At 40.5% G+C, this 25,513-nt stretch overlaps 1 protein-coding gene across 8 annotated transcripts in view; it reads right to left on the bottom strand.

The window, feature by feature from the left end:
• The window catches only part of LOC140205846 (BTB/POZ domain-containing protein 19-like), a 190,241-nt gene that overhangs the window by 22,105 nt on the left and 142,623 nt on the right, over positions 1-25,513 (bottom strand). For 6 of the 8 annotated variants that reach the window (XM_072273624.1, XM_072273626.1, XM_072273628.1 and 3 more), the window contains 2 exons: positions 8,931-8,999; positions 1,770-1,901 (listed from right to left, as the gene is read on the bottom strand). In XM_072273624.1, coding sequence (XP_072129725.1) covers positions 1,770-1,901; positions 8,931-8,999 — 201 coding nt within the window. The remainder of the gene's footprint in view (positions 1-1,769; positions 1,902-8,930; positions 9,000-25,513) is intronic. The other 2 variants (XM_072273627.1, XM_072273631.1) reach the window with 1 other exon arrangement.

The following is a 25,513-nucleotide window of genomic DNA, read 5'->3' as shown; positions in this document are numbered from 1 at the left end:
TGCTTATGAAAATAAATCCAGATGTATTTAATAAAATTAAGAACGATTGGGAAAGGGAACTTAACCTCACTTTACCTACAGAAAAATGGGAAAAAAATTTCAATTAGTTAATTCTTCCCCTATATGTGCTAAACATGCATTGATACAGTTTAAAGTAGTACATAGGGTTCATATGTCTAAGGATAAATTAACCCGTTATTACTCTCATATAAATCCTATATGTGACAGATAGTCATAGTCATACTTTATTGATCCCGAGGGAAATTGGGTTTCGGTACAGTTGCACCAATCAGGAATAGATTATCTGAGATAGCTTCCTTAACTCATATGTTTTGGTCATGTCCTCTGTTGAAGAAATATTGGTAAGATATCTTTGATATTATTTCAACTGTTCTGGATATTGATTTACAACCTCACCCCATTACTGCAATTTTTGGTTTACCAGTGATAGAACAAAGTCATTTGAACTCTTCATCTTGTTGGATGATTGCATTTGTTACATTAATGGTTAGAAGATCCATACTATTGAATTGGAAAGAGATTAATCCTCCCACTACATTTCAATGGTTCTCTCAAACTATATCATGTTTAAATTTAGAAAAAATTAGAAGTGTCATTTATGATCCTTCTATTAAATTTGAAGAGACTTGGAGGCCATTTATTCAATACTTTCATACGATGTAATTTGACCCTCTCCAATTCTATTCTGCTACTTTTAAATATATGGAGAGAGGAGCGAAATTAATGACACTATTGGCTTTATCTGATGTAACATAAAAAAGAAAAAGAAATGGGCTGTTCTTTTTTTTAAGTGTAGTTGATTAGTTTGATTTAGATTAGGTTTTTTTCTCTTTCTTATTGGGGTATATTTTTTTTCTTATTTTCTTTTTCCATGATATTTTTGTATATATTTTTGTCTATATTATTATATTTGTACTCTGTAAGATTTTGGGAGGTTATTATCTGTGTGTTAACTGTGCTTATATTTATATATACTAATTATTAACAATGTAATCCCAGTAGCTTTGTATCAATTTTTTGTAATGTTTAAGAATTTGATATTAATAAAAAGATTGAAAAAGAAAGAAAGATTCACCTCTTCACTCCCAGAGTGGGTGCAGGGAATGAAAACATTGTTGAGAAAGTGAATTTAACAAGTATAGCTGACCCAGATGTGTTGGAAGTCCAAGAGATTCGTGTCCCATTTCTGGAGAACTGGCACAACACAACTGAGGTCTTCTGGTTAAGATCCCAGCTCTAAAAGCTATGAATGAACCAGGTACAAAAATACATCCATGGATTATTAAAAAAGTCCCAGTGATCCTAACACTACATAGGTGTTAAAGGAACAACTTATTTGCTTTTACACTGAGCACCAAACAGTGAACATCTTAGAAAGATGATACTTCACTTCTCAGTGACCTATGTTCAATCCAGACCACTGGTGTTATCTGGTGAAGTCTGCATTTAGCAGTTGGTTTAATGGCCGTTGTAATAATTTCCCCTCGAAAGGGAGGCATCTCGGTTGGCAGGTGGGGGCTGATGGAAATGCCAACAGCATAGATTACGGGAAAAATTTTGATGATGTGGGTAATGGGATTGCTCTGTGAGCCAAGATAGACTCAACGAGCCAAATGAAAATTTGGAATTAAATACACATAAAAATCAAATATTATGTTATGAGATTAGTACCTAAAATGTAAGTTTCTATAAGATAAAATTAAGAAAGAACAGAAGAGCCAAGTCAAAATTCACATGATTATACTTACTGAGTTAACATGTGCCCATTCTCTGACAAAGTTAATTAAATCAGGCTCATCAATAGTGAGCATGTCACTTTGCAGAATGACAAGCATGGCAGGATCAGAAAGTTCATGGAAGCCTTGGGTCTTCACAATACTCTGCAGGCAAATCAAATGATTCTACTCATTAAAACTGCCTGTGTAAGTAGAAAGGAAATTATACATTTGAGTATACCATCTGTTTAATTAATTCTGTTTGAATATTCAGGACTCAATACACAAAGATTTTCAACACACAGAATCAGTCACGTTTGGAATACCAAGTCAATGCCTAGCCATCAGGTTTTTTTTCTGTTATTTACTTCCACTTGGAGATTTTGTCTCCCTTCTGTGTTTCTTCTAAAATGTATAGATTTTCTTATCTCTGTCTGTTTCATTGCGCTTTGCAATCAATTCTACTTGGCTGTAGACGATGTAGCCATTTGAGGTAAAATTAATCTAATTGATATGTTCTTGGTATTAGATTAGTGAAAGCATTCTGTTCTGTTCCAGAATTCCACAATAAAGATTCAAGAGTGACTTCACTGTGGAGGGAGTTGAGTGTTATTAGCAGGTCATTTTTCCCAGTATTACAATTTAACATGTACCACATGGCTGGAAGGTGATTTAAGGCATCTTAGGCTCATGCAAACTATTTAAATGCAAGTTTTCACTTTCCCCTTTGGTCTTTCTCTTATTCTTTCAGTCTGCACAGGTTGAATAATTCAACCTCAGAAGTCAATTTGATAGCTAAGCACAAATTCGTCCTCATCCATTACCAGTACATGTACGTTCCAGCAGTACCCACCAGACTACAATCCAGAGTAGCACCTTATCTATTTTTCTCATTTCATTCCCTGGGAATCATCAAGCCTATTATGAAACTCCACAACATGCTGAAATCAACAAACTCAGCCTAAGATTAGATTTGAGTTTGCTCTAAAAAGCAATGCAGAGACCATTTATTAAATTGTCAGGATTATGCTCTTTCTCTTCACCATATAGGTTCTTGTGAAGAGAGTGACTATGAAAAAGAGATTTTTGCTCCTTTCACATGAATGGTCAGTCTTAACAAAATCTACATTGACATTATCGCACTTTTCCATAGTCAACTCCATTTGTTATAGTTTTGCCCATTCACTCGCCAATTTTTTAACTTCCTACTCCTAATCCTAACATTTACCACGCCTTCTGGGTTCATTTGCAAACTTGATTGTTAAATATTTATTTTTTCATTTAGGTTATCTGAAACCCCAAGGGCCTTGAGGAACATCATTGGTCTCAATGCTCAATAAACATTCCCTTCAGCCCCACTCCATACCTACTGCCTCTTAACCGATACTGCAAAGCTGTACTTCCAATTCTGTAGACATTAATTTCCTTAATAACCTCATATAGAAGCATATCAATACCCTTTAGCAATCAGAAATTTAAAATACCCAAGAGGCACTCCCAGAAGAAAAAAAATGTGGATCAAAATATGACAGCAATAACCGGAAATATGTTTGCTCCTTTGGTTAGGAAGCAGTTCAAATCATATTCTTTGATGGCACTGCAGCCTCTAAGTACTTCACAATTCCCCCACAGCCCGTTAGAGTGACAAAAGGAACTGTCTTTCTCAGTTACACTTTGCAAACTATTTAAATAGTAAAAGCAGCTCAGATAAACATTTTATACACTATTAAATTTAAAATTTATTTAAATCATGCATCCATCGCACACCGTGAGGGATCTTTGCATTATGACTCTGTTGCAATGTAGACATGTGAATTTAAAAGTCTAATGGCTCGCAGAAAGAAGCTGTCCCGTAGCTTCCTGACTTTGATGCCGCGGTACCGTTTGCCAGACGGAAACAGCTGAAACAGTTTATGGTTGGCGATTGGTGTCCCCGTCATCTGCCAGACCTTCTTTCTGCACCTGCTGGAGGGAAGTTCACATCCACAGATGCACTGGACTGTCTGCACCACTTTCTGCAGTGCCCAGCGATCAAGGTTCGTGCAGTGTCCGTACCAGGTGGTGATACAGCCAGTCAGAATGCTCTGAATGGTGCCCCTGTAGAAGGTCTTGAGGATTTGGGGCCAAACTGGGGCCATTCCTGGAATGATTAGCAACAACTTCAAGCATAGCTTGCTGCCGCTTACGCACGGGAGGGGGGAGCTGTGGGGGGGACTTTGGGGTTTTCACATTTAACTGTTTTTCATTCTTTGGGGCAGGATGTATATTGTATACATTTTTCTGACATTAAACTTGACCTTTGAACTTCTTCAGTTGCCTGAGGTGGAAGAGACACCGTTGTGCTTTTTTTTGCTACAAAGCCAGTGTGAACAACCTAACCCATATGTGATTTATTCCACCACTCCTCCAGCGGGGTAACACTGCATCCGAGGGCTACTTCAGTACAGTAGTCCTGTGACTTCTGTAGTACACTTCGCACTTCTCAAAGACAGTAGCAAATAAAGTCAACAGTTTGACACCTACAACTTGGACTCTATTTGCATTTATGTTAATTTAATGGAAATAAAAACCTGCACTGCCTGTAGACTGTAGTGGGAGTATGAAATTTAGGTACCTAGAAATTAATTCATTGATAGAAGCCGCAGAAAATTATATTGACACCTTGTTACATTGAGACCAGGAGTGCGGTCGACTTAAATTGCACCAGTTATTGCTTGTGGTCCTGTGGTTAAAAATCAGACAACATTGAAACAATTAACAATGTCCCATTATTTTACAAGGAGAGCTGCATTATAGCTATAGGGAGGAAAAGACAGTTTAATACAAGGCAATGTGACTGGAAGAACTATTTTGCAGGTGAAGTTACAGTCCCTTTTCCAGGGAATTCACATGAGGAGTATGTGGGAGACACAGAAGAGAGAGTCATTAGTAATGTACAAATCTGAGACAGGTGATTGGGATGATCAATCGGGGGAGTATATCTAGAAGGGGAGAACACAATATTGAGAAGACTGCTTCAAACTGTATCTCATTCCTGGAATGATTAGCGACAACTTCAAGTGTGCCGCAAGAGCTCCATGGAAAATGGCTTATACTGTCCTTTATCAGGATAAGAATTCAGCCAGTACTCCAAAAGCAAATCTAACAGAACACTCTTGAAGGAAATAAAATACTTCCAGGGAAAGCAATTACTTTGGGAATTAAAAAAAAAGTTATTCCAAAGCAATCAATTCAGTCTCACAAAAGAAAACAAATATCACCCAGAGATTGATGAGCATTTTTCAGGGGATATTAGCAAGGGCTCTCCAGTTAGCCCTGATGCAGATCCTTCTGTATGGTTAGTACCAAATTTGCCGGGGACATTTGTCACGTACTGAATTGCTTGCTGGGAGAGTAGAGTCAGACTGGACAGGGAAATGAGAAGAGGGGAAAGGGGCTGCTGGGGCAGATCTTGTGGGAGCAGGTGTGTAACCAAGAGCCAAATGACCTACACTGCCATTGCAACTGTTAAACAAGAATTTCACAAAAGGATCCCAAAACTAGCATTTATCCTTTATTTATGTATTACAACAAAGATCCTGCATGTTTCTAATGTATGAATTGAATGACTAAAGAGTGTCTTGTACAACATGGAGACTTAAACCAAAGGCTTCCAGGATAGGCATATTGGAACACTATCCCATCCAAAACCAGTGCCACACAATCAGACTTGTTAACTCTTACTAATGACACATTTTGCTGGTCAACTGTATTATAGGAAATGTCTGCTAACCCAAGAAAAAAACTCTGCTTCAAAAATTTGCTTCATTTCTAAAAACGCTTTTGTTACACACTGAAATTAGTAGAAGTGGTAATAATTTCAACTAAGAAATACCAACACATTCCTTGCATTTGGCGATCTCCCCCTCTGTTAAATACTCATTTTATCTCATGCTGTCGTGGGACAAAGGTCCTAATGAGCTATTCTTAGCACAGTAAACTGGTAAGAGGAAGCAATTAGTCACATCCAGCAGCTAAATTGAGCAAAATAACTAAAGTTTAACAACGCAAACACAAGGAAACTTGCTGATACATTGCTACCATTCTTTGTATTTCCTGGGTCAGAATAAGTTTATCACCATACTGCTTACTTTCTCACCACCCCTGAGAAACTTTACACTTACATTGGTTTCATTTTGATTGTTTCCTGACAGAATGGCAGATTTTTGTTTCTGTGTGTTTACAATCTGTAACAACAGCAACTGCCCAGTGACTTAGCTCAAGCAAGTGTCAATGTAAAAATACCTTCAATGCTTCATGCTCAGATATGCACTCGGCGTAATTTGCTTCTATTTATGTGAGGCGGGAGAAGTGGGGAGACAGGGAATGTCCAATCACGACATTACAGCCAAGGTGGTGTGGTACACACTTTGACGGACCAGCTGTTTTCTCTACTACCATCAACTTTACAGAGTTATATATACAGTATTTGCAAAGCAAAGGTGAATTTAAATATGATTCAGATTTTCGAAAATAAAAGGATCAATACAGGGAGCAATTTGTAAAATGCAAAAATCTTTTAGAATTTTTACAAGCCAGTAAAAAAATTAACCAGAACAAAGGCTTGGAGTTAATTAATATATTCATACAGACCATGATTTTTCATAACTAGGAATAGATCAGTGGTAGGGAGTACCTCAGTTAGTCTTACTTTGGTAAGCAGAAATCAACCAAAGTTTTGGGTCTAGAGCAACTTGCCAGAGCGTGCGTATGGGGAACTAGATGACAGAATATATAGTTTATTTACTATGCACAGTCAAACAGCCTGCTGACATTTTATAATCAATTTTAATTGTTTGCATAAAATGTGGGAGTGAGATCTGGCTCTTGTGGCCTAGGATATTTTGGTTTGCAGCTTCATGGTCTTCAATCTTCCGATTAAATCTAACAGAAGAATACTTTCTTCAGTAGCAAGATAAGCAATCGCTGATTCCGGGATAAGTGGTTGGACTAATGGGCGTAGCTTTGTGGAGGCAAGGGGAAGAGGAAGTTGTCAGGTGAGGCAAAGAGGCTGAGTTTCTTTTCCTTCTGGCTCTTTGGTCCACAGGGGAAATGTGCTAAAATTAACCCAGCTATCTGGGCTGTTCTTACCCCCAGTTCTCCTTGACACCAGGCTGTTACTACAGATAAAATTATTGTGAAGTACTTGGAGTAAAATTGCTGTTGGCCCCAGTGAGATCATCAGAGCCCAAACTCCATGTTTAAAGGATTCTACCTCCTTCTGGAGGATGTCTCTTGAAAGAGCTGGTCGTAATTGCAACCAAGAATTAAGCAGCAGGTTCAATGGAGATATATTTTGCAGCCTGCTTCACTGAACAGAGAGAACTAAAATTAGACCTTTGAGGTTAAAGATCTTCAGCTGAAAATTACCAGGGTGGGAACTATCAGCATGTAAGCAGATGCGCTAAGATTGAAAAGTCAGGAGAAGAAAGCTGGTTGAAAGACACCCATGTATGTTGCTGAATAGTAATAATTACCATGCAATGTCAAAACATACTTAATAACATGTAGTACAATGCCCTAGGTGTGCAGATCTTCTTGCTGCCTCAGGAAAGTAACCAGCACAATTAAAGACCTCACCCACCCCAGACATTCCCTCTTCTCTCCTTTACAATCAAGCAGAAAATACAAAAGCAGAAAGCACGTACCATCAGGCTCAAGGACCTGATGTTATTAAGTGGTCCATTAGTATGATGAGATGGACTCTTATCCTCAGGATCTATCTTGTTATGATCTTGCACCTTATTATATACCTGCACTGCACTTTCTCTGTAGCTGTTACACTTCATTCTGCATTCTGCTAGTGTTTTACCTCAATGTGCTGTGTAATTGCTTGATCTGTCTGAACAGTACGCAAGACAAGTTTTTCCACTTTATCTCAGTATGTGTAAGAATAATAAAGCAATTCCAATTCCAGAGAGGACTCCATTAAATACCATTAGAGGAACTTGGCAGAGGAGTTCTAAAGGTAAGTCTGAGAGGTCAGTAGCAGTATGAAATAACGAAGTTCCAAACTCTGGGACCGTAATAATTACAGAATTCCCAATGGTGCTGGAATGGAAGGGGTACATTTTGCATACAATAAGATGGTTGCAGAAATTAAAAGTATGCCAAGAAGGTAACGAAGGTGATCAACATCGTACAAATAGACTTCCATACCAGTGGGGGTCAACATTCTCCAGGATGCTGTGGCTACTCATTTATGCCATATGACCAATTGGAAATAAACTTCCAGTACTTCTGAAATTCTGTCTTTCAAAAGCTCAAAGTTCAAAGCAAGTTCATTATCAAAGTACATACATGTCCCCATACACAAAGCTGAGATTTATTCTTTGTAAGCATTCACAGAAAACAAAACTAGGAAAATAATAATAATAAATAAATGAGCAATAAATATCGAGAACATGAGACGAAGAATCCTTGAAAGTGAGTCCGTAGGTTGTGGAAATTGTTCAGTGATGGGGTGAATGAAGTTGAGTGAAACTATCCCCTCTGATTCTAAAGGCTGATGGTTGAGGGGTAATAACTAGTCCCGAACCTGATGGTGTGACAGCTTAAAGTTTAAAGACAAGAGATTCTGCAGATGCTGGAAATGCAGAATAACACACATAAACTGCTGGGAGGAACCGGGGTCCTGATAGTTGGCCAGAAATACAGTTTCTGTTCCTTTCCAACAGAGTCTACATTTCAGGCCGAGACCCTTCACCAGGACCTGGGTTCCTCCAGCATTTTGTGTGTGTTACTTGAACAGCTTAAAGAACAGAAGCAAGACAAAATCTAGCTTAAGTATGTCCAGATCATAAAACTAAATCATACTGTGCACATTCTAGGAAAGCAGAACACAATCTCTATAACTGTCTGTCATAAATAACCCAGTAACAAGTTAATTAAAATATCTTGTTTATAAATAAGTTATTGCTATGGCACCATGCAGCAATCAACAGCATGCTTGTTTCAAACTTATACTTATACTCTTCAAGTTTGGAAGACCCCATACATGATAAAACACCAATCTTTCAATCTGCTTCAATGTGAACTTCATGTGGTCCGAGCTTGATTACAATTGATCGCTTTTGTAAAGTGAGTAAATAAACCAATTCATCTAAAAGGGACGGCAACCATCTGGTGTAAAAATTGGCCTTTCTCAATACCTACTTTAGTGTGGCTCTGGATGAAAGTCAAACATTTGTCTTTCATGTCAGTCTGTCTGTATGTCACCGCCGCCTGTGAAAATACAAAGCGATAAATTATGAATATCTTACAGGCCTTTGCTGTTGAGAAACATTGTGCACTCACACATGGTACAGGTGACAAAGGAATCTATTCAAACTGCACAACCACTCACCCTGAACTCTATTCACACACCTCCTTAAAAATTACTACCAGATTATCCTGGCTGCCAGTAAAACTAAGGTTATTTGCCATCATGATTCCATGGAACTGTCAAGAAACTCTGTTCTTGCCAGGCTATCTGTGGTTTAACACTAAAATAATGAACTTGCTACAAAGGATTCTATGCATTTCCCCTGGCTGTTTCCATAGTCGATTACAGAGATACATGATGATGGCATACTTCAAGAAATCTGGCAATAATACAAGTTGACCTTACAAAATGGCCTAAATTTTAAAACACGCAACAATTTTTGTTGATTTCATACTTCTGCATACAATCAGAGCCAGTAAGAAGGGGATCAAATCACAATCATTCACACCTCCCCCAGCACTAAAATTATCATTGACGTGCCTTTTGCAATGCTCAGACAAAGTTGCTTCCTGGAATAAAATCTGCGCTTGAACCTCACTCCCGCACAGGAAAGGCTCCACCAGTTTCGATGCCCCTTATGAGGCACTCACATAGTTCAACCTCGCAAACACGAGGAATTCTGCAGATGCTGGAAATTCAAGCAACACACATCAAAGTTGCTGGTGAACGCAGCAGGCCAGGCAGCATCTCTAGGAAGAGGTACAGTCGACGTTTCAGGCCGAGACCCTTCATCAGGACTAACTGAAGGAAGAGTTAGTAAGAGATTTAAAAGTGGGAGGGGGAGGGGGAGATCTGAAATGATAGGAGAAGACAGGAGGGGGAGGGATGGAGCCAAGAGCTGGGCAGGTGATAGGCAAAAGGAATATGAGAGGATCATGGGACAGGAGGCCCAGGGAGAAGGAAAAGGGGGGGGGGGGAACCCAGCAGATAGGCAAGGGGTATAGTCAGAGGGACAGAGGGAGAAAAAGGAGAGTGAGAGAAAGAATGTGTGTGTATATAAATAACGGATGGGGTACAAGGGGGAGGTGGGTCATTAGCGGAAGTAAGAGAAGTCAATGTTCATGCCATCAGGTTGGAGGCTACCCAGACGGAATATAAGGTGTTGTTCCTCCAACCTGAGTGTGGCTTCATCTTTACAGTAGAGGAGGCCGTGGATAGACATGTCAGAATGGGAATGGGAAGTGGAATTAAAATGTGTGGCCACTGGGAGATCCTGCTTTCTCTGGCAGACAGAGCGTAGGTGTTCAGCAAAACGATCTCCCAGTCTGCGTCGGGTCTCGCCAATATATAGAAGGCCACATCAGGAGCACCGGACGCAGTATATCACCCCAGCCGACTCACAGGTGAAGTTTTGCCTCACCTGGAAGGACTGTTTGGGGCCCTGAATGGTGGTAAGAGAGGAAGTGTAAGGGCATGTGTAGCACTTGTTCCGCTTACAAGGATAAGTGCCAGGAGGGAGATCAGTGGGGAGGGATGGGGGGGGAACGAATGGACAAGGGAGTCGCGTAGGGAGCGATCCTTGCGGAAAGCAGAGGTGGGGAGGGAAAGATGTGCTTAGTGGTGGGATCCCATTGGAGGTGGCGGAAGTTCAACCTACTTGTTCATACTCTAGTAGAGACACATTCAAACTGCAAACTCCTTATTGTGCTTCCCACCACAATATCTCAAACAGCCCTGCATTACTATTCACTGCACTGTTGAGTCATAGGACGCGTGCCAAAAACATAGCTATTGTCTCTTTTTTGCTTAAGCAACATAATGGCCCAGAGTCAAAAAACATGGGTTTGTGCAGCTGCCGAAGAAGACTTCTTGGCACTGCAATTTAGTGTGACAACTTTGGGACATTATCAGCACTTCTCCTATTGGCAGATGCACCATACAGGCTCAGCGAGTCCAGCATTCTGCTATAAAGTAGGCTCCCTTATCCAGGAGCAAGCTACAGGAGCCATCTGAAAGAACTTTCAAGCATGTTTCTCCTGCAGAAATAAATGTACAGCAAAAGAGGTGTGACTGGGGAAGGAGGAATTGAAATTGCTGTCCCAAAAGGAATAACATGTCTGTTCTACACTCCTCCCCTCAACCCTCCACTCTACACAAATAGAGATAAATGCCCTATGAGGAAAGGCAAAACCAATCTGCTATGTCAACACACTGGCATACAGAGATATACCATCACATAGACCACATCACGTTAAGTACAGACAATAGGAGAAGGGACTGAGAGAGGTGGTAAAAAATATCCTTGGGTGCTGTCAGAATTCACGTGATAGTTCAGCTCGCTTTTGTATCCTGTCTTTGTTGTGTCCCAATCTGTAGCTCTTGGCCTTCAAGGCATTGGAGGATGTGGGGTTATCAAAGAAGTTTTGCCAAGTTGCTGCAGTACATACTGTAGGGAAGCACTTACTGCAGTCACAGTACTTCAATGGTGTAGAGAATGAATGTATATCCAGTGCCGTGCAAAAGTCTTAGGCACTCAAGATTTTTTATATGGTTTCAGATGCTATGGCCTCCACAGAACCCTGATTCTCAACATCATTGAGGCTGTCTGGGATTACAGGACAGACTGAAGCTGTGAGATAGCCAGAGTCTGCGTAAGAGCTCTCCAAAATGCTTGGATCAACCTATGAGCCAATTTTCTTACGAAACTGTATGCAGTGCACCTGAGAGAATGGATATAGTTTTAAAGGTGGTCACATCAAGTATAGATTTGATTCAATTGCTTTGCTGTTCACTGCTCTTTACAGTCATTTCTTTGATATTTAGAAGTTTTTCATTTCATTATCTTTGAAAGCATCTTCGCTTTACAGAACTATTTTACACGTGTCTAAGACTTTTGCACAGTTCTGTATGTATGGATGGAAATATTTACAGTATTTGTTTATTGTGTTGAAATCATTAATGCAAGTGCAACTGATTTAACGAAGCAATTTTCTTTTGTAGGCTGACAGGGAGGAACTTGGGTACAGTCTAAGTCAGACTGCAAATTCACTCTCAAATCACATCCAGATTTACTCAAGGTAAAAGATCCTGTGACTGAAGAATCAGAATGTTAGCTCCATGAAGGGACAGCATGTTCAGGGTAGATGAGCTACAAAATACAATCCAGCTACCTATCATAGCTATAAATTTGAACTGGGAAAGCTTGTGTCTATCACCAATTGCCAAATAGAAAATGGCACAACACATCCTTCATATTGTGAATGCATATGTGCCCAGAATTGGATGAACAAAGAGATCATTGAGGAGCTGGGGTGAGGCCATGAAGGAATTTAAAAACAAAGATAAGAATTTTAAAACTAAGACCATATTTGGCCAGCATGAGAAACTGTAAGAAAACACAGATTATTTTATGTAAGCTATTCCATTCTTCTAATATTAGTTTATTAAAATTGTTCAGAAGGGCAGGGCATTGTGAGGGGAGACACTCACAAATTTCATTCTAATGATGAATAGAAGGATTCTGTTTCAAAGAAACCGTGTAGAACAATGGATAAGTAGAGACAAACTAATCCATTGTAATGCTGGTCCTTCGCATTTCAGCATAGCAAGAGATCCAAAATCATTGAAACATGGGTGCTAAAGCATTTATTTTCACCTTAATAAAAGGAAATAACACAGCTTTAAAATGAGAATTCTTCCACAATGCTTACAGATAGGGGGAAGCACTATTCTTTACCACTAGAGAAGGGTGTAGAAGGCAAGTACACTCACAGGACATGTGAGCTTTTATACACGGACCCTGACCTTTCGCCTCAGCTCCAATGAACAGTGAGGCTTTTATTAGGAATGGCTATGCATAGTTTGCACATTAGTAGGTCAGTGTAGATCCTTAAAGTAGCCTGAGACTTTATTAGCAAGAGCTAACTGACGCTCAGCATTGCTATTCTATTCTTAGAAAGGGAATCCGCCACTGGCATTTCACATTCTATTTGTAGAGCTCCTTACTGTTGGAGCAATATATATTTAAAAAGATCAATGCCCTAAAACAGTCTTTACTGCCAATGCAGTTTCTTCATCAGGGCCTTCACCTTAGATAATGGACAGGTACCCAAGAGGTTAGTGCCAGATTAACAGACCTATTGAGAGATTACTTTTAAACAGAGCCCTGATGAAATAGCCTCTCCTTACCCTTGCTTAAGACAGCATCATACTTGGATGCTGTATGCAGTACTGATCATATTACAGGGAAGATGTGATTGCATTGGAGAGGGCATGCAGGAGACTCATCAGTATTTTTCAGGGCTGGAAAATTTTAGTTGCCAGGATAGATTGAGGCTGTTGTCTTCAAAACAAAGGAATCCAAGAAGAGACTTGACTCATATGCATAAAACTATGAGGGACCTATGTCCTTTAGCAGTCAAAACCAGCAGGTTTGATTTAAAGCAATTTGTCGAACAAATAAAGAGGAAATTCTGAAATTATTTTTCACAAGCAGGTGGTAGAAATCTGGAACTCATTGCCAGAACAAATGGGAGAGGCAGAAACCCCATCAGAAGTTTGATGTGCACTAAATGTGCACTAAACAAGACATAATCTGCAAATACTAGAAGCCAGGATGAGGCTGGATAACTTTTCCCCAACCATCATAGTCAGGATGGAGTAAGTGGCTTCTGTGCCATAGATTTTCAATAACCTTAATTCATGGGGGGGGGGGGGGGGGGAGATAGAAGGCAGGATATTGGGGCTGAGAGTAAAATGGATCAGCCATGTTGAAATGGTGGAGCAGACTCGATGGGCCAAATGGCCTAATTCTGCTCCTATATCTGATGGATTATGGTCTAATACTTCTTAGTCTAGCTCTCAGATGGATGCCTACAAACTGCAATGCTGAACAGGATGGTGAAAATTGCAAAGCGTTTCGACCTATACTATATAATACTATACTATGGATTCTGAAAGTAAGTAGTTTTAAAATGAAAGAATCAGCATTTGCCCATTGTTCTATAACATGCTTTTAATCTACTAGATCAGGGGTTCCCAACCTGGGGTCAATTACCTCATAATACATCATATTAGCTTTCACTTCTGAAAGTACCCCAACTACTCATTTATTAAGCCAGTTGTCTCCATGCTTCTGAGTATCACAATTGATTCAAATATGTAAGGCTGTTAAATCAAAGCAGATATTGGCCCAAAGTTCAAGTAAAATTTATTATCAGAATACATACATGTCACCACATACAACCCAGAGCTTTATTTTTCCTGCAAGCATACTTAGCAAATCTATAAACAGGATCAATGAACAACAAATTGTGCAAATGCAAATAGAAAAAAAATAAATAGTGAGTATGAAATAAAATGAAAGAGCATGAAATAACAAGGGTCCTTAAAGTGAAACCACTGGTTGTGGGAACAGCAGAAATAGAATGAGTGTAGTTATCCCTTTTTGCTCAAGAGCCAGATGGTTGAGGGGTAGTACCTGTTCTTGAACTGGGTGGTGCAAGTCCTGAGGCACCTGTACTTTCTGTCTGATGGCAGCAGCGAGAAAAGAGCATGGCCTGTCTGGAGAGGATTTCTGATGACAGACGCTGCTTTTCTACAGCAACGTTTCATGCAGATGTGCTCAATGGTTGGAAGGGCTTTATATGTGATTTACTGGGCTGAATCCATTACCTTTTGTAGAATCTTCCAACCAAATGAATTGGTGTTCCCATACCAGGCTGTAATGCAGCCAATCTGCACACTTTCCACCATGCACCTATCGAAGTTCTTTACACAGAGATTGCTGAGTGTGTCGAATGGGCTGCGGTGGTGGAGGCGGAAACGACAGGGTCTTTTAAGAGACTCCTGGATGGATACACGGAGCTTAGAAAAATAGAGGGCTATGGGTAAGCCTAGGTAGTTCTAAGGTAAGGATATGTTTGGCACAGCCTTGTGGACCGAAGGGCCTGTATTGGGCTGTGGGTTTTCTATGTTTCTAAGTTTGCCAAGTTTTTGATAACATGTCAAACCTCTGCAGACTCCTGTGGAAGTAGAGGCTTTGCCATGCTTTCTTTGCTATTATATTTATATCATGTGTTTAGGACAGGCCTTCTGAGACAGTGGCACCCAGGAATTTAAAGAGTCATGTAGGTATTGACCCTGTCAGGGTAGTAACATCAAAACTATCAGTTGCAAAATGCCCCGACTGATTTAAACCTAGGCAAAAAAAAAATCAGCTAGAATTACATCAGTCTAGCCATATTTAGTCAAGCATCCATCACAGAGAAAGCTATATGGGACTGACAAAATCTTCAGGTCAAAAAAATTTCCAGTGCCTTGTTAATTTGTAGTTTATCAGTGGATGATAACTTGGGATCTATCATAGAGTGACTTTGCATCAGTTGACAGAGGCGAACCATTAGACAAAATAAACCTTTTCAGATAATCAGAACTGTAATGTTGAGTCTGTACTTTAAAGTATAGAGTTGCCGAGGAACTACAACACAGAAATAAGCCCTTTGGCCATCTAGTCCATGCCAAACTGTGATTTTGCCTAGTCCTGTCAACGCACACATGGGCCATGGCCCTCTATACCACCCATGTTTATATTTGCCGTAAAGTAGTTTACCTTTCACCCTTAACCTATGACCTCTAGTTCTAGTTTCGTCCAACATTAGGGGAAAAAAGCCTGCTTGCATTTATCTTATCTATTCCCCTCATAATTTTGTCTGTCTCTATTAAATCTCCCCTCATTCACCTATGCTCCAGGGAATAAAATCCTAACCAATTCACCCTTTCCCTATAGCACAGGTTCTCAAGTCTCAGCAATATTCTGGCAAATTTTCCTGCACTTTTTCAATCTTATTGATATCTTTCCTGTAGGTAAGTACAGAATACTCCAAATTTAGCCTCAACAGTGCCTTCAACATAGCATCCCAACTCCAGTACTCAATACCCTGATTTATGAAGGGTAATGTAAGAAAAACTCTCTTTATGACACTATCTACCTAAGATGCCCCTTTCATGGAATTATCGCTTTGTATTTCCTGATCCTTTTGTTCTACTGCATTCTTCAGTGCCCTACCATTCACTGTGTAATTTCTACACTGGTCTGTCCTCCAAAAGTTCAACATCTTACACTTGTCGGCATTAAATTCCATCTGCCATTTTTCAGCCCATTTTCCCAGCTGGCTGAAATCCTGCAGCAAGCTTCCTCACTGTCCACCACGCCCCCAGTTTTGGTGTAATCTGCAAATTTGCTGCTCCAGTTTGCCATATTATCATCCAAATCATTAATATAGATGACAAACAACAATGGACTCAGCACCAGTCCCTGCGGCACACCACTAATTACAGGCCACCAGTCAGACAGGCAGCCACTTAGTACCACTCTCTGGCTTCTCCACTAAGCTAAAGTTAAATCCAATTTCCTACTTCATCCTGAGTGACTAAACCTGCTGGATCAATCTCCCTTGCAAAACCTTGTCAAAGTCCTTGCTAAAGTGCATGCAGACAATGTCCACTGCCTTTCACTCATCAAACTTTCCTGGTAAGCAACTTGAAAAAACTCTACGATTGGTTACACATGACCTACCATGCACAAAGCCATATTGCCTATCCCTAATCAGGCCCTGTCTATCCAAGTACTTAAGCATTTAGTCCCTTAGGAGACCTTCCAATAACCTTCCAATAACTGATGTCAGGCTCACTGGTCTATAATTTCCCAGCTTATTCTCAGAGACTTTCTTAAACAATGGAACAACAAGAGCTATTCTCCAATCCTTGGGCACCTCGCCACTGGATAAGGACTTGTTAAGTATCTCTGCTAGGGCCCCCGCAATGTCAACTCCTGAGTAAATATAAACGCGAAAAATCCAGTTATGATCATCCCACTTCTTCCGGCTCCATGCATACAGTAGATGACCACAATGATCTTCAAGTGGATCAATTTTGTCCCTTGCTATCTTTTTGCTCTTAATATATTTGTAGAACCCTTGGGATTCTCCTTCACCGAGTCTGACAGAGTGACCTTATGGCTTCTTTTACCCCTCCCTCTTGCATTCCTCATATTCTTTGAGCACCTCATTTGTTCCTTGCTGCCCATTCCCACTATGTACCTCCTTTTTCATTTAACCAGGGCCTTAATACCCCTTAAAAGCCAAGGTTGCCTAAATCTGTTAGCATTGTTTTATGATCTGTCAGGAATATATACCCTGTACTCTTAATATTTCATTTTTGAAGCCCTCCCAGTTACTAAGCATTCCTCTGCCAGAAAAACAACCTATCCAAATTCACACCTGCCAGGTCCTTTCTGATATCATCGAAACCAACCTTTTTAATTGCTTGTGCTTTTCTAATCCAATGGAAGAGAATGGAGAGATTCTATAAATATTTTAAATGTCATCAAGGTTTCTTAACAGATACTATAAAAGGCTAATTGCAAAAGATCAGTTCAACACTGAAAAAGGACTGTAAGTTAGAGAGTAATTATTATATTGTGCATGTTCTGATATTTGTGTGCTTTTAAAAGGGCTCCGAAAATTCAACCAAATCTTCCACTACCATTTTGCATGATCGGTTTACTGTTAGTATTTAGTCAGACATGCTGAAGGTGACCCACCTCCCCATCCTTCTTTCCATCCACTTCATCCTTCGCTTTCCTGATGTTCCTTCTCTTATAATGACCCTCATGCAGGGATTCTGTTCACCTTTTTGACCAGTAGCCCAGTAAAGGCAACAGACTGGGAGGCTCTGTCTGGTTATGACAACTCAATACCCCCAGAGTGGTGCAGACAACTACACCTGAATGAGAAGGTTGTTAATAGTCTCTGTTAAGCTACACAAGAGATTCTACAGATGCTTGACATCTTGAGAATCACTCACAATATGCTGGAGGTACTCAGTAGGCTAGGCAGCATCTATGGTAGTAAATAAACAGTCAACGTTTCGGACTCAGACCCTTGATCAGAAATAGAGTCCTGATGAAGTGCCTTGGCCTGAAACATTAATGGTTAATTTCCCTGCGTAGATGTTGCCAGACTTGCTGAGTGGCTCTGTTACACTACGTGAGCTGCCATAGTTTTCAATAGCTGCAGTGGCTACTATTTGTGAATAAAATATCAGGTTAGGCACGTAAGATGACTCTATCACTCTATATTTATCTGTTGGAGCAATATGGTCTTTGGCTAACTATGGCTCTGGCCATGATAAAAGTTATTCCTACGGCTAATCTTGACCTTGGTAGAAGCCATTGTGATCTATTCTGAAGAGGAGCCCCAACAGCCAACTGAGTTTATTTGATTCTCTCCTCAGCTTGGGGACTTTGGTAATGTTAACATTCTCATGCACTTGTTTGCTTTGTTTTCTTGCTGAAGGAAGAATGCAGAACATCAGGGGCATCAATAATACCATGGAAGATAAGGCAGAGAGCAGCTGCAATTGGTCAGAATGATCCTGAGGCCAGGACATTGAACATGATTGACCTCTACTGACAGTGCATCCAGACATAGATAATGTGGATGTCATAGAAAGCTGCAGAAAACAGCAGCTTTCTACTGATAAACCTTAGTCTGAGGTGATTCTGCTGCTGGAAGAAACCATGAGAAAAGTATTAATCCCTGTCAGCTTTGAGATCTTCAAATGCCTCCTACTCCGGGACACTCATTCATGGTTGCACATCATGTACACAAGTACAACTCACATCAGAAAGTGCCTGGTCAAATTTCCTTTTTCAGTGAATCAACCTGGAAATGGGTTTTATTACAGTTCACTCCAGAAATTGTCCAATTAAATTCACCGAGCTTTGAAATAAAGAGAACAATGTGAGTCAGTTTTCATTTTTGAAAGCTCTTCCCATGCGGCTTTTTCAGCCTTGCCTTCTCAAAGTTAAATATCTTTACATCAGCAATGAGTGTACAATCTGTTTTAACTCTACAACACTCAAAGGTCACTGAAATTCACTGCAGTTGTGGTTAACCTTGTTGTAGGTCATCCATTAAGGCTCAAGTCAGCATCTTTTTGTAGCCAGCTAAAATATCCTGCATAAATGCAACCACGCATATCCTGTCCTTAAGGTCAGAACTGGTTCAGTCAAATTATTTTCCATAAGAGAAGCAGGCTTCAAAAATAAATTGAATAGCAGAAGATTTTGTGTGGTTTAATTGTACATTAAATGCAAAAGATTGGCATGCAGAAACAGCAAACAATCAGAAAGACAGAAGAGATGGAACATTAAAGCATGCAATTTTGCAAAAGTCCAGAAGGCATTGGTGATACTATAGCCAATTTTGATCTCCCCATTTAAGGAAGTATACACTTGTATTGCAGGCAGTTCAGTGAAGGTTCATAAGGATGATTCCTATGATAAAGGTGTTCTCTTATAAAGAACAATTGAGCAGGTTAGCCCTAAAATTAGAGTTCAGAAGAATGAGAGGTGATTTGAGGCGATATATGAGAGGTGAATCATAAACATATATGACTATGAGGAGCTTGACAGAGTAGATACTGAGAGGAAAAGTGAAAAAACAATCTGTGGGTGCTGGATATTTGAAGGTGCTGGAAATATTCAATAGGTCAGGCAACATCTGTGAAGAGAGGACACGACCAAAACTCCCATGAGCACTTATCGACCTGAAACATTGATGCTATATATTTATGCTAAAATACGTTGGTGCAAACACCAAGAATGTGATGACCTGCAAAGGGGTGTACAGTGATGTTTGAAAAAGAGGTACAGGCTAAAGGCATGTTTCAGCCCAGAGGTGTTTACATGATGTTAATTTTAATTTGTTTAAGGGAGGAGACAGTGTGAGAATATTGTGACTGAAAGGGAGCAACTGTCTATAGCTACAGCAAGTTTCAGCAGGTGTCCACAAAAACGGAAAACTGTACAGAATATAATTAGAAAATGTAATTTTCTCTGATGGTACACCAGAGTAAAGCAAGAGCCTACTGAAGCATTCAAAGTCAGAATGTGTGAACCATACCTTAGCTATCTTGCACATGCCTTCCTAAAGCCCAAAATTAATTCTAGACTTGTTGATAGGATGCACGCCCATTTAACTGTGCACTGTACCCTATGTTATAAACATTTGTCTTGCCTTTAGCCCCTTATTATTTATATCGTGTGCAAGAACAAAATATGTGTTGCCCACATAGAAGCTCAGTAAAAGCCACTGAGCATTTTCCCCTCTTTGTGCCTTTGTCATACCTGTCAGAATTTGAAAAATAACACAAGGATTTGGTCATGGTGGGGGTGGGGGGTGGAGTTTGTGAAGGTGTCCTACACCAACTACGCAGCTGCTTTAGTGCTTTTCAGTCTTCCTCGTGTTTATGACTGCTTCACTGATCCATCACTTTGAATAATGCACTAGCTACTGCAAAGGACAAAATTAACATATCCTGTTACACCTTAACAATGTGATAATATACAAGCATTTTCTCACTTTCTATCCCAATTTCTTTTTAACTATCAATGGCATATTTTGCTGGAGTAAACCAGAAATAGATTTAGGCATCTCTGGTAATTTATGAGTTTTCTTCAGGTGTGAACTCAGATGGATGTGAGCCTTGTCAAGTGTTTGGACACATTTCTCAGGGAATGTTTCAGGGCATTTACCTTGTTTTTACATATAATGCTTTAAAAGTGAATCTGCTCAATATTGAAGAACTTGTATTAATGCAAGCAAGGTTGTTGCCTGACATCACAACTCACAGCCTTGTCCTATACTGGGAATACATTGAATTATCAAGCTCACTCATGCAGGACAAACTGGCACAAGAGATTGGTCATCATGCCATAGGTGATTATCAAATATTCACACTGTAAAAACAAGAGGTTCTGCAGATGCTGCAAATCTTGAGTAACACAAACAAGATGCCAGAGGAACTCAGCAAGCCAGGTAGCACCTGGCAGAGAAAGAGACAAGGCCCTCAGGTACGTTTGCATGAGGGTGAGGCTGGAGCATTGAATCTGGAGGGAGAAGTGGTGGGAGAAGCAGTCAATCCAGCGCCAGTACCTTTAAGTTCAAGTTTATAGTCATTCAACGTGTATACCTGTACCGCCAAACGAAATAATGTTCCTCCAGTCCAAGGTGCACAACACAATACATATAACTCACACATATAACACAGAGTAATATTACCACAACTAAATTAAGAAATAATAAGGTGCATATACAAGTTAAAAAGTAAACAGTATAGTCATAGTCATATTCATACTTTTTTGATCCCAAGGGAAATTGGTTTTCGTTACAGTGGCACCATAAATAATTAAATCCTAATAAAACCATAAATAATTAAATAGTAATATGTAAGTTATGCCAGGAACTAAGTCCAGGACCAGCCTATTGGCTCAGGGTGTCTGACCCTCCAAGGGGGGAGTTGTAAAGTTTGATGGCCACAGGCAGGAATGACTTCCTATGACGCTCTGTGTTGCATCTCGGTGGAATGAGTCTCTGGCTGAATGTACTCCTGTGCCCAACCAGTACATTATGTAGTGGATGGGAGACATTGTCCAAGATGGTATACAACTTGGACAGCATCCTCCTTTCAGACACCACTGTCAGAGAGTCCAGTTCCATCCCCACAACATCACCGGCCTTACGAATGACACACTTTGGATGATCTTCTGCCTCAACAATAGTTTTCCCATTGCATTCTTATATTCCTTGTTTTATTTTCATTTGGAAAACATGAGCTCCAGGAAATTGCCTAGCCAAATTGCAAAAGTAACAAGAAAGGACCCAGTTATGAGGCTGCACTCTGAGATGTGTCCATTTTCAATCATGCCATTTGATTGAATTTCTAGGTAGAAATAACTGGAGAGAACATTCTCCCAAGGTAGTGAGAGCAATTACTAGTCATTGCAGATGACAGGCATGCTGGCAAATTGCTACATGGTAAGCTTTCAAAAAATATTGACCATCTAATTCCACGGGTTTCACTTAACAGAAATTGAAGTGAAATCCCTGTGTGAAGATAACAGTAGGATTTTCAACAAAAAATACTGTTGAGACCTAGCTTTTGTCTTAAAGTTATCAACTAAAAATGACAAAAAAAACCTGTTGTGGGAGCTGTTTGAAGAGGAAGTAAAGCTGAAAGTAAGTGAGCCAATAAGAAGTACAGGACAAGTGTTTTGTTGTTTCTCAAACTTTTACAGGAAGGAGTAAAATTTTGCCAGGTAACTGCGTCTTGCGTTGACTGTTTATTTACCTTGTGCATATCATCCCATCCTCACTGTTCCCTGCCCTACTATTAACAATTTATAACCACATTCTGCCCAAGAGAATATCACCAGAATATAGAATTAGGAGCGGGAGCAGTCATCTCACCACCTCAATCCTGATCTGTCAATTAGTCAGATCATTTCTGAGAATAACATCAACTCTACATCTTCTAGCAGAAACCTTGCTTTTCAAGTATCTATCTACCTCTATATTACAAATATTCAAACGTTCTGCTTCCACAAGAGAGTCCTAAAGTATCACAAGGCTTTGAGAAAAAACAAGCTCCTCTTAAGTTGTAATTTTTTAAAAACTGTGACCTGTAGAAAGCGGAGCTTAGGAGGGATAATGGTGCCTAATGACAACTCCTTTGCTTGCATCTTCGGAAACAGCTCTATTTCCATCTTTAGTATATTTAACTTTTCCCTTCAGGGTTCTTTTGAAGATCCTGACCTGGAGTTACATGCAGGCTTCAGTTCTTTGCGGGAATGAGAGCCCCAATTGTGTTTGGAAGCCTAAGATCTCGGGGATCAGGAGACGGGTGGATCGAGGGTCAGTGTCATGGCAGGAGACTCATGTGTCGTCGAGGAGGCTAGAAAATCTTTCGCTGTGGGTCCGAAGACCCGCTTTGCGATCTTCGGACACAGAGCTCGAAAAAAGCGACGAAACGGACTTTTAACATCGTAAACCAGCGGGTTGTTGTTATGTCTCCTGATCGATGTGAAAATGGGGGTCACCACCCTTTCCCTTGCCAGGGAGAGACAGAACCTGTGGTTTGTCGAATGTCGGATGAAATGCAAAGCCTTTGGGGTAACTTTGGTCTGTGTCTTTGCTATTGCTTAGCAGACACTTGGGCTCGGTGACAGCACCAATGTGCTTTTTTTTGCTGGTGAGGGGAGGGGGGATTGTTGCTCGCTGCCGCTTACACGTGGGAGGGGGGAACTGGGAGTGGACTTTGGGGTTCTCATGTTCAACTGTCATTCATTCTTTGGGGCACATCTCTGCTTTTGTGGATGTTTGTGAAGAAAAAGCATTTCAGGATGTATATTGTATACATTTCTCTGACATTAAATTCAACCTTTGAACCTTTGTATTTTTTGGTTCTTCCACAGCAGGAAACATCTTCTTGACATCCACAGGAGGTAATTCCCCATTTCCTCACATCTATTTTGTAGCATGGGTATTAGGCAAATGGGATCACAAGTGCAGCACAGAGGTTCAGCTGGTGGAGCTGCTGCCTCAGATTCGGTAACTAATGTTCAGCCTAGATCTCTGATGTGTCCTGTGTGGAGTTTACATGTGCTCCCTGTGATCACGTACACATGCTCTTGTTTTCAATGCCCTAAGATGTGCAGGCTTGAAGTTGACCAGACATTGTAAATAGTCCCTAGTATGCATAGGTAGGTGGCAGAGACTTGAAGGAGCTGATATGAATGTGGGGAGAATCAGAACCAGGACAATAATCACCCACATATGTTACATACCTCATGGGTATCTTGTGACTGTCTCATGACCATGATGTAATTGAGTAGCTTGTGAGCATGAGGTAATGATCTTGTGATGGTGAGGTGATGTGAGTTTCCTGCCAGTGTGAGGTCACGTGATGACATGTTCTCAACAGCTATATAACTGGAAACCCCTGTTGTTACACAGTTGATTCGTTGTTTAATTTGTCAGTTACTCCATTATGCTCCGTATTCGTCTCATGGCGCAGTTTCGTTTTAAAGTGAAGTTTTACTTTCTATTGTAAGGTAAAATAGTGCCGGCAGTTTTGCCCATCGCTGCCAGTTTTGTTTGGTGTACTTTGATTTACCTTTACAGTCTAGTATTGGAGAGTGAGGACCTTACTAAAGTACGGGAACCTGAAGGATCGAGTAAAGTTGGTGTCGTTCGGCGGTTTAACACAGGATCAACCTTACTGAATCTTCGTTCAGGAATAGTTTTTTTCAGTGTTCATTCGCCAGGAAAAGTCAGTTTCTTTAAGCCGTTTTATTTCCCTCGCCGTGAATCCTTTGGACAGAATCAGCAGTAACGTCATGTCTTCGAAGAAATCCGTTTCCAGAGAAGTCTCTCCTTATTGACTGTGTAGATCACTTGGACTTTCAAATTTACCATTTTAAGACTGTGTTCAAATTTACCACCTTAAGAACTGTTCCAGGGTTGCCGTATAGCAGTTAACTTCCGGTTAAGTTAGTCGTTTGAATACTTTTTGCTATTGTTGAGCAGAGTTTAATAAATGTTTATGTTTGTTTATAAACATAGAACATAGAATAGTACAGCACAGTACATGCCCTTTGGCCCACAATGTTGTGCCGACCCTCAAACCCTGCCTCCCATATAAGCCCCCACCTTAGGTTCCACCATATACCTGTCTAGTAGTCTCTTAAACTTCACTAGTGTATCTGCCTCCACCACTGACCCAGGCAGTGCATTCCACACACCAACCACTCTCTGAGTAAAAAAACCTTCCTCTAGTATCCCCCTTGAACTTCCCACCCCTTACCTTAAAGCCATGTCCTCTTGTATTGAGCAGTGGTGCCCTGGGGAAGAGGCACTGGCTATTCACTCTATCTATTCCTCTTATTATCTTGTACACCTCTATCATGTCTCCTCTCATCCTCCTCCTCTCCAAAGAATAAAGCCCTAGCTCCCTTAATCTCTGATCATAATGCATACTTTCTAAACCAGGCAGCATCCTGGTAAATCTCCTCTGTACCCTTTCCAATGCTTCCACATCCTTCCTATAGTGAGGTGACCGGAACTGGACACAATACTCCAAGTGTGGCCTAAACAGAGTTTTATAGAGCTGCATCATTACATCGCGACTCTTAAACTCTATCCCTCGACTTATGAAAGCTAACACCCCATAAGCTTTCTTAATTACCCTATCCACCTGTGAGGCAACTTTCAGGGATCTGTGGACATGTACCCCGAGATCTCTCTGCTCCTCCACACTACCAAGTATCCTGCCATTTACTTTGTACTCTGCCTTGGAGTTTGTCCTTCCAAAGTGTACCACCTCACACTTCTCCGGGTTGAACTCCATCTGCCACTTCTCAGCCCACTTCTGCATCCTATCAATGTCTCTCTGCAATCTTTGACAATCCTCTACACTATCTACAACACCACCAACCTTTGTGTCGTCTGCAAACTTGCCAACCCACCCTTCTACCTCCACATCCAGGTCGTTAATAAAAATCACGAAAAGTAGAGGTCCCAGAACAGATCCTTGTGGGACACCTCTAGTCACAATCCTCCAATTTGAATGTACTCCCTCCACCACCACCCTCTGCCTTCTGCAGGCAAGCCAATTCTGAATCCACCTGGCC

The sequence above is a fragment of the Mobula birostris genome, chromosome 12, assembly GCF_030028105.1.
Source record: "Mobula birostris isolate sMobBir1 chromosome 12, sMobBir1.hap1, whole genome shotgun sequence".
Classification (NCBI taxonomy): Eukaryota; Metazoa; Chordata; class Chondrichthyes; order Myliobatiformes; family Myliobatidae; genus Mobula; species Mobula birostris.
This window is presented reverse-complemented; position numbering and strand designations above follow the sequence as displayed.